Source organism: Apteryx mantelli, chromosome 3 (genome assembly GCF_036417845.1).
Source record: "Apteryx mantelli isolate bAptMan1 chromosome 3, bAptMan1.hap1, whole genome shotgun sequence".
Lineage (NCBI taxonomy): Eukaryota > Metazoa > Chordata > Aves > Apterygiformes > Apterygidae > Apteryx > Apteryx mantelli.
Window position 1 is genome coordinate 127,262,868 of NC_089980.1, and position 10,416 is coordinate 127,273,283.

At 41.8% G+C, this 10,416-nt stretch overlaps 1 protein-coding gene across 1 annotated transcript; it reads left to right on the top strand.

Moving 5' to 3' along the window:
* Nucleotides 1-1,488: 1,488 nt before the first annotated feature.
* On the top strand, nt 1,489-2,031 carry MSGN1 (mesogenin 1). Its single transcript, XM_013955051.1, has one exon. It carries the CDS (start codon nt 1,489-1,491, stop codon nt 2,008-2,010), a length of 522 nt encoding a protein of 173 aa, XP_013810505.1. The 3' UTR covers nt 2,011-2,031.
* The last annotated feature ends 8,385 nt before the right edge of the window (nt 2,032-10,416 follow it).

Here is a 10,416-nt window from a genome sequence, read left to right on the forward strand (position 1 = left end):
TTCTTTTTCTTGCTTAATGATTGTAGTTAGGATTTCACAAGCACAAAGAAATGGTGCATTCCAGAAAGTTTCAGCTCTCCTTGACTATATGACATTCAGAGGCGTCTCCCCGCCTTTTTCAGTTTGGGTGACAGTGCACACAGAAATTGTTACACAGAAGGAATCTCTAAAACAAATCCTAATTTTATTTCTTTCCTCCAGATTAGCACTCTTTCTCCCCTTCTTTTCATTATCTCTTGTATTTTACTTCCATAACAGGCTGATGTGAAGTCAGGGCTGCCAGCTGCATTGCTCAGTGGCTGCAGAGCTCAGTAGTTCTGGAAAGTTTTCCTGGCTCTCCTAATGACTTACGGTGTGATTCTGGGCAAGTTAGCTCTGCCTCTGCTTATCCATTTCCCCAGAGGAATAGGGATCATTAATCATCTGCAAACTCTTCTGAGACCTAGGAGAAGTGCTTCTTATTAATGCTATTAATTTATAGGACCTACATTTTCACTTGAATGGCCTAAGATATAACTTCACTGTTGCTTTCAGTAGGGGCTGAAAAAAACTTTTTGGTGGAAGAAAGGATTCCAGAGGTATAGAATTTTACATAAATAGCTTTTAGTCCTCTCTTATTCATCTGATCTATTTCTTACAACTTTGAATCAAATTCTATGTAAAACGCTTGTCTGGGCCCGAAGTTTATACACTGTTTATGTTATTTCTTAGCCAATTATTTTTTAAAATATTTTTTCTACATCTTTCTCATATGGAACTTTGGCTTTGATTTTCTGATTTTCAATTCATGATTTAAAAAGGCAAATGAACATACGGACTGCAGGGAATGAATTTTTTTTCCTTTCTTCTGTTGAAAACCAAAGATATCCAAAGAGAATTATACCCTAATGCAGAGGGAAAGCCCCCGAGCTAGAACACAAAGAAATGCAAGCGAACCATCTCTGACTTTCATTTTTAAGACACAGATAATGAGAGAATATCTCCTCAGCAGCCAGTATGGATCAATTCATCATTGCAGTGGTGCCATTACTTTGAGTCACACAGAAAACGTGGCTCTTGTTTTAATTCAAGGTTTGTGTTAATGCACGTTAGCTTGAAATTCTATGTCTGCAAATTGTTTTTAAAAATCGATAGTTTTCTTTTTCCACTCCCCTGCTTATCCCCCCAGCACAATGTTAAATGTAGATGTGCAGCCTTAATTGGTTTAGTTACAAGAAGATAATCTTTTTTTTCCTCCTTTCTCGCTGCTGCCTGTTAGCTTAAAGGCTTTTTAGCTGAAGGTTGATAATTATCGCTGAGGAGAAACTAGCACATCAGGAGTTCATTTTCCATCCTCGCACTTGTGGCTCCCCTTTGAACTCCTCTCACCAAAGCCGCGTTCCCACTTTGTCACTTTCCTCCCGCCATCATAAAAAGGTCCCCGCGGCCGGAGGCTTCAGCCTTTGCCGACCGGCAGAGGGAATTGCTTCTCCCGGGCGCTCCTCCGCAATGGACAAATTGCACGAGACTTTGATAAACATGGAAGACGGTTTGGGCTCGGAGCATCCTGTCTGCTTATCTCCCTGGGACTGGAAAAACAACGCCGGGGCTTTTGAGCTGAACCAGGCCTCGTCTCCTCACAGCTTATCTCCAGCTCCTTCCTTTGAGTCCTACTCTCCGTCCCCTTGCCCGGCGGCGATCGAGACCCCCTACCGCAGCAGCGGCAGCAGCAGCAGCCTGGCGGGATACAGCCTGGAGGATTTCCCCGCCGCCTACCTGCCGAGCCCCGGGCAGGCCCGGCTCCCCAAGGGCACCAAGGTCCGCATGTCGGCCCAGCGCAGGAGGAAAGCCAGCGAGAGGGAGAAGCTGAGGATGAGGACCCTGGCGGAGGCTTTGCACACCCTGCGCAACTACCTGCCTCCTGTCTACAGCCAGAGGGGCCAGCCTCTCACCAAAATACAGACCCTGAAATACACCATCAAGTATATCAGCGAACTGACGGATCTTCTGAACAGCGTGAAGCGGGCATAGGCCCCGGCTTGAAGAACCCGCCCCCGGAAAGCTGGGATTCTGTCTTTACAAAAAAATCCAGCGGAACGTCTTCCTCGCCAGAATACCATGGTGTGGCGCAGGGGAGGAGGACGGAGCAGAGGGAGGGAGCGTGAGGGTCGCTGTTGTACATAGGATGGAGTGCTGGAAGGTGATATAGGATTGATTGCCTAAACCCGAGCTGTGGGTTGCCGAGCTGGAAATCTTGCTTTTTGCTTTTTCATGTCTTGCTTTTTAATAATGAGCTTCTAAGAAATATTAAACCTAGTCTGATACAAAAGTCAAAAAAAGCCAACTGATCCTACTAGGATGTATGTATCACTGTTCTGACTGATCTTCTGTTTAATAAGGACAGTGGTAAACCCATAGATTTTAAAGTGAGTTTAAAAAAGTATATAACAACAACACTATAGGAATACTAAATGTATTGATTTGTAGGCACTTTAATATTAGGACAAGGAAGAACGTGTATAGTTAGTCCAAGCTTTGTCTATTTATCCACATTTCTACTGTACCTAAAAATCAAGAAACTAAGTAATATTAAGAACATTTTTACTCATAATCAAATAAATATCACTCACATGCTCTGTATCTTGCTTTATATATCTGATAGATAAGTATAATCTAATAATTAATGACCACTAAATATTGGAAATGAAATATAAACAAACTGACATTTTATATAGATACTTGCTGATAAAGTCTATCTTCTTTTTTAATATATGCAGAAACATATCCTATTTCTGTATTTAATGTCTGCAAACTTTCACATTTCAGACATTTTCACATCAGATGATTGCTAGAAGAAATAAGACTGGACTTAGTACTGCTTCTCCCCTTCCTTCTCTTTGGCTGACCTGAAATGGTCAGGTATCAGAAAGATGCAAAGTTTACCTTCAAGGTGTATCGAAACCTAGAGGGTCTCTAGTAACCATAAGGTCTCCTTATTAAAAGCTGTCGGATCAACTGCCTGCTATGGTGAACAAGTCCTTTAAAAAAGAAAAAAATATATATTCAAAACCCTCAAAACCCCAACAAACCAGGAAATAGTCCAAATCTTTAATTACTTTGACTTTCGTCTGATAGATGTCACACGGGTCTAACTACACTACACAAAAATGGGTTGCTTTGTAAATCTTATTGCAGATTGATTTGGAAAACTTGGCTCTCTGCTGAAAGACTCTGCTCCCTGAGGCCAGCAATGAACACAGAGGAGCAAAACCCGGAGAAGAGGTGGAGCATTGCTGCAGTGCAGGGCTGGGTTGTGTGGAGCTGATTAAGGCAGAGTAACCTTTCCTCCGCAGAGAGCTGTAAGGCACAGGGAGCAGCAGTCAGGAGGTAACAGGCTTCTCTCACCAGGATGGATAGATCAGCACGTTGGTGTTGGGCAGATGGTTTGTTTACAGATACATCCTGTACCAGAGCACTGCAAAGCTAAAACTTTTTTGTATCTTTCTCTTTTTTCTTTTCCTCTTTCTGTTCACTTTCTCTATTTGTTTGTTTGGAATGAAATGTAATGGTCTTTGTACATTTTTTTCTCCAAGGCTCAGTCTAAGCTGACTCAATACTCTTCTCACACAATATGTGCATATTGCAGTAATCAGTGCGAAATTCATCAGTGTCTGAAAAAAGCAGCTAAGTTCAAATTTATGCAGGTAGTTCTGTCAGTCCAAGAAGCACCTACATTTAAGTATATCCCCATATGCTTCTGTTCTGTTTTAACCCATATTAGATTTCTCACAAGCTTTAGTGTTTCAGCAAGAGTGTAGATTTGTTACTATAAGCCTGTACAAATGATCTGGATTTGAGCAGATGCAGAGCCTCACAGATACCGAAGTCTGTCTGGATTGATTTGGTTGCAGTCCTCACGCATTTCAATTGAATAATAATGTGGTCATGGGACCTTGCTGCAGAACCAGACCCGAAAATCTGATCCTGAGTGCACTCTTTTAGAGAAGACTCCTACTGCAGTTGACAGTTATAAAGGAGCACCTGCTCACTAGGGGGGGCAAATCACCAGCAGATGCTTATGAAGATAATTCCATCATTCTTGGATGATGTTGCTTATAGAGCATCATCATGCACAAATATATTAATTTGATAGACTGTCTGTGCTTGGGAAGGCTTTTAACCTTGTTTTTCAAATCTTCCACACCTGAAACTGAAAGTAATGACTTCACTTTTCAGCTCTTCAGGTAAGGAAGCCTATAGGCTTGTGGTTAAAGCAGAGAAACAGGGGGGCTGAAGGATCCACTTTTATTGTTAGTTTATATATGGCTTTGGCTAGTCGTCAAGCATTACTACCTCAGTTTGCCCATCTACAAATGAAGATCGTATTAGCCAATGCCTTCAGGAGGCTATTGTCCAGGACCCAGTCAAGTAACCCTGGAGCTTAGTAGGGCTGTATGCAGAGTTGCCCCAGCAGCAGGTACCTTGCAGACGTGAGGAGTGACTCAGGTTCAGCATCTCCCAGCACTGCAGAGAAAGTGAAAGCCAAAGCCCTTGCAAGCTTGTTGGTTCCCTGCAGATTAACTCTTCCTGTCCCTTTGAGTCCAAGGTGAAGCAACACCTCTAACTAATGGCAAAGGCTTAGAGTTTCAGAAGGACCCCTTTACTACTTCTGTACTAGTAAACTACACTGTGCCAGACCCCGCTCTCTAGTCCTGAAAACCCAGTGGCCATTGGTATGGCTTTAAGTTCTTTGAACTCCAACACAAAGTACCTGCATTCAAGCTGCCCTTAGGGAACAGGTCTTAGGGAACAGGTCTTAGTCTAACTAAATCCCTACCTGTGCTGCAGAATTGCTTGGGAGCAAGGCCTGCATCTGAGACAGAGTTGGTTTATTTGAGTAGTTTGTTCACTAGCACCATTTAATTTATTGGTATTGAAAGAGCCCTGTGACAAGCTCACCCTTTCAGGGGATCTCTCCTTGCACCTGTGTGTCAGGGTGAAAAAGGTGTGTGTGTGTGGGGGGAAGCGACCAAGGCACATGACATATTCCTGCCTGTGACCCAGACTTTTGCCATCTTTAGTCCTCCCATCCCTGAAAAAAACAAGTTATTGCTCTGCCTGACATGCAGCATCTCTCTAAATCTCTCCCTTTGTAATTCTTCCCCTTGGCATCTGTGTAGCACTGGATAGGATGGGCTGAATTGTGTTGGTACAAGTCCTGTTCCTGATAAATACTGGTTTATCTAAACACAATAGAACATGATCAAGATCTCTCCTGTCCTTTACCCCCAGAACTTCAGGATATTTACTTGCTGTGAAAAAGACTGAAGTTTCAAGTCCCCTTCTCCATGGCAGAAGATCTAGCCCCAGGAGCATATGCAAGAATATAAAAGCTAGTTTGTTCTAAATGGCATCTGCCATTGCCATGGCAGCTCCTTATAAGCTGTGGTGCTAGCAACTTCAAAAAAAATATATATATATGTATACACACACACACACGTAATATAAATAGATCGATCAATCCTTGGAGAGCTCATGGTTTTTCAATTGGTTAGATGCTTGCTGGCCATTCAGTTGAACTACTGTTCCTTCATTTCCAGTTTACTGATCAGACCATTATCCCATCTGATGCTCCCCAAGTCAGTTGCTGCACACTAGGTGCAAGTATTTTGCCTTTTAACAAATGTTTCCAGACATTACAAACATGCTTTTGTACTAAGCCAGAGAGAAACAGTATAGATGATGCACAAATGCTACACCTGTCCAAAGACACAGAAGAGCAAAGTAGTGAAACCGCCTGCAGGTTGAAGGCAAAGGTGTCCCTCAGGCAGAAGAGAAAGCAGAGGGGAATGCACAACCTCCCCCTCTCTCCCCACAAAAAAGAAGGGCCACCAAATTAGTTGGAAGCCTGGAAGTCAGTAGCTGCATTGCTTGCTGAGTTGCTCTTCTGGTTCAGGGCAGCACTGTTTTCATTCTGGATGAATCACTGAGCAGGAACCAGATGCATCTCTAAGCCGCAGAGCCCTTGGAAAGTTTTCCTCATGGTTCTGGCTTGTGACTTTTCCCTGCTTCCATCCTAACCTTTTTATTACATCGGATTTAGGCAGGGAAAAGCAGACAGCTACATATAATGGATTTTATACAAGTTAATTCCTTTGGTGCTGAAAGCCAGTCAGCTGGTGCTGCTGAAGGGAATCATTGCTGCTCTCACAGTAGGAGAGCAGGGTCTCAGTTTCTTCTTAGACCTCACAGAGAACAAAGGCTGTTCTGATGCAGCTGAAAATATACGCTGCTATTTTCTTCAGGAGAGAGGACTCCTCTGGAAGAGAGGAAGTCTAGTAGTTAGGGCATTAACCCAGGAGCAACTCCTGTCTCCAGGGTAGGCCTTCCATTTGAATTCAGGTGAGTGATGTACACACTGTAAAATGGGTACAGAAGCCTGGCTAGACACACTGAAGATACTGAGGTGGTCAAGTACTATTCCCCTTTCAGATTCTGTTCTATTCTGCTTCCAAGGAAATATTCTTCAGTGGTTAAAAGATCTCAGAATAAGTTCTCCCAATCACCCCTCGCTATGTCGGTGGAGCTGCAGAGCTCACCCCCTCATGAAAGCAGAGGGGAGCCCAGCCTGCATAAAATGCTTTGAAATTCTAAACTGAGAAGCACCACGTAGGTGCCAAGAAGTTTTATGGTTACACATTTGGGCTGCACATAGGTGTGCTTTGGGGAAAGATAGCCTCCCACTAACAGGCCTCAGCAGATTCCTTGGGGGAAGCTGCTTATCCATGAGATAGCACAGCCCTGCAAACCTTCTACTAGGGAGGTCAGAGGCTTTCCCTACAGCTCTTCATGGTAGTAGTTTGAGAGATGTTGTATTTATATACATGCACATGTGCGTATGGATAGCCCAACTTCTGAAGGGATAGTATCTGACTTCCTCTTATTCCTTAAGATATTTGTCATCCAACAACAAATGCTACTGCCACATTTTACAGATGGAAAAGGGGTCATGGGGACAAGTCCTACCTCCCAATATGCCAGTTTGTTTTTGGCAAGTTAAAGGGGTCCAGATGGACCTAACTCCTTCATTAAGCCTTTGACTTTGCTTCTGTTACACAGCAACATCAGACTAGGTTTGCTCTTATCACTACACAGACTGGTGTAAGGAGACTGATTCAGCCTACTTGTGTTTTAAAGCATTGATTTTGAAGTACTCATCTGTCTTAGATTTGAGAATCTGGTCACCCTACCTTTCTTTAGGTGTTTCTGGGTTCACATATTTAAGGAAAGCCAAATCTGGATGGAAATGACTAACTGAAGGCTATTAAATAGATTTGGGAGGTCTGGGTTTAAGTTCTGGCTTCTACCACAAATCATTAGCTTATTGCTGGACTACGTTTTCATCTGAATATAGGTGCATGGTGCTTACTCTCCTACTACAAATATTGAAGTTTAAAACTAAAAGCAAAATAATATACCAAAATGAAAGTGTAATTTGGGCCAGAAAATAAACACCCATATTCTTAGTTTTTCAGTGTTCAGCTAAAAGAAAGCTTTTGCTGTTTTAAAAGATCAAAGTAGCACACACTTAAAGTATTAGCCATGTTGCTGAATATAGATTATAAAAAAAATGAACTCTGTTTCTATCAGCAATTGGAAATAACGAGGCTATTTGTAGCATTGACTTACCACCATTTATTTCAAGTGGAAGTAACTGTCTGCAGTACACTTCTATTATTGTTTCTATTTTCCTATAAAAACAAATCACACCAGACTTTTCCCTTAGACTTTTATCATTCACCTGTTGAAGTTGCAGAAGACATTAAACATAAACAAAGAAGATTGATCTCCTTTCAACTTGTGTTAACAGGGGTATAAAAATAACATCCCAAATACCAGGGGGAAAAGCATGTGGTCATAAAATATCCACTTAAAAGGCAGAGAGGTGTTGAATCAACACTTGAAGAGGATTTTTACCCCTTTTTATATATAAAACCAGGAAGGCAGTTCCTGAATTTTAGTATAAACAGACACCTCTGAGGTGGAGAGAGAACTACTACTGTTATGTCTCCTTTAAAAGATTTTACTGATATTCAAATGGGATTTGTGCGCCTTGCATGCTGCTGGAAAGTCTGGCAAGAAGGTTCATGTAAATCCTAGTCCAGTCATGAAGCAGAATCTTCCTGAATTTTCCAAAACATTAAAAAGAAGTGTTAATAGATAGAATGGCCCTTTCACACTTAGCAAAATGACACTGAACAGAGCTTCTAGAAAAGCAAAAGAGCAAGTCAAATAAAGTTTACTTGGGCACCATCTTCCTTTCAACAGCTCTTAAATCCCTGTCAACAAACAAAAGATCAAGATATTGACTAATCTCATGAAAGAGGTGAAGATGCTTTAGATACAAGATGGTAAATAGCACATTTCTATTCGTAAGCTACTTTGTCCTTGAGTCTGTTTGGAGAAAGGAACAAAACACCCACAACAGAAGACGAGTTAATAGCAAAAATAGGTGGCCTAACCTCATACTCCTGTTATTGTGCCAGCCCCTAGACTACTGCATTCTGTAAAGCATATGGGGAAATCTCCATACCACTTAAAGTGCTTCCACTTGTGTTCTGTTAGGGGCAAAACCCTGGCAGCATAGTATAGGTGTGCCCTTTGAATTCTCAATAGATCGTGCCCACAGTCAGAGGCATACCTAGCGTTTAACCCATTGGGATTAACACAGGAGAAAGCACCAGGCACATTGGCTTGTCAAACCTTACGTCTTGCTCTTTTCTTTTATTCCCTTGCTGACATACTTGCATCTCATCCCTTGATACCATAGCTCCATGGCTTTAATCTACACCTGCTACTGTAGTAACAAGACTCTTAGCACAATAGCCTCCTCTATTGGAAAACTCATTCTGGAGGAGCAGCTATGGATTTAATATTTCCCTCATCATGAGGCCCACATGCAAGGTGACACCTATCCTTAGGCTAGGCATATACTGCCAAGGGAGACAGGGTGAGGGATCATTTTCTAGCCCTATAGCTAGGCTGGCTGGCAGTCTGACTACATCCATACTACTGTACACACACACACACACACACGTGTGTGCTTGCACTTCATTGCCCCGGGACAAGTGGGGAAGGTCCTGGCATATTTCAATACACTGAAGAGGCTGAGAGGGCTGGATCTAAGGAAACAGAGTTAAACAGATACTGATTCTCACCTCAGTAAGAAAAGGCAAGATGAAGGTGTTTTTTCAAGCAGCAATTATGGGATTAAAGCACAGATATTACAGCCCATGCAAAGCTGAACAAATTTTTTTTAGAAAGGACAATAAGGGAGATCTACTGTTTAGCAGGTAACTGGAAGACACAAGACTTACCAACATGAGCATATGATTATAGCACAAACCGTTTAGTGGGATCTCTGTACAGGTATTATAGCAACAGAGGTACAATCTTACAGACACTGTATTTTTCACAAAGTGAAATTAGATCCATGAAATACTTTTTTGCTCAACTTATTTTTCCACAGAAATCCCCTGTTGTATAATTGTTTAATATAAAGTTAAAAAGCAGACAGCACTGTACACCCATTATCGTATCTTTAGCCCTAAGGGATAATGATTCATGCTAAGCAATAGCTTTCCTTAGAACAGGAAAATGCAATATTGAATCTGAACTGTTTTCACATCACTGTTCAGATATGAAGAAGAAACCCAAACTAGAGTTTTTCTTCCCATAAAAAACAAAACCAAGAAAACCAATACTCTGACAGCTGCTTCTAGGCATCACATTTACTAGGAAGGAAGCATCCTTTAACACTTTGTGGATAGGGTCTGTCTATTATTAGTGTAACAAGTCACCACTAAAAGCCTTTTTCCTTTAGGCTGACAGCCTAATCAACCAAGTGAAGTCACTGATGCTACCTGTGACCAATTTCCCCCCACTCAGGGGAAACAACTTTACCCTCCAGAGCCACAACACTACAGTGAGCCACAGCTTACAGGTTTTCTGTCAGTATCTACTATAGGATTAAATATGTTCATCCCTGTCTTGCTTTGAAAAGTGCTTTCTCTTACTGACATTAAGCTCCCTGGAACACTTTATTCATATTGAAGCTGGGGAAAGCAGAGGAAAAAAAGCATGAGATTTATCTGGTTCCAATGATTTACAACAGATTTCACTCCTTCCATTGCCTTCCTCCCCCTACCCCAAAACAGATGCTTCCAACTACAAAATGACTAGCCATGACAGTTTCAGACATGTTAACTGAGCAGACTAGTTCAGACACGAGTCACACATTAAGACTTCTACACATTAGAGGAGCCCAAGCAACACAGTAAGTTGATTAATCAAAGACAGAGATATATCCATATTGGTTAGCTGACTCTTTTCTTGGTGAACACTGTCAATATATTTCCCCAGTAGATATTTTCAAGA

Excerpts from the sequence above, each read along its gene's own strand:
- MSGN1 (XM_013955051.1), top strand. The coding sequence starts at position 1,489 with ATGGACAAATTGCACGAGACTTTGATAAACATGGAAGACGGTTTGGGC.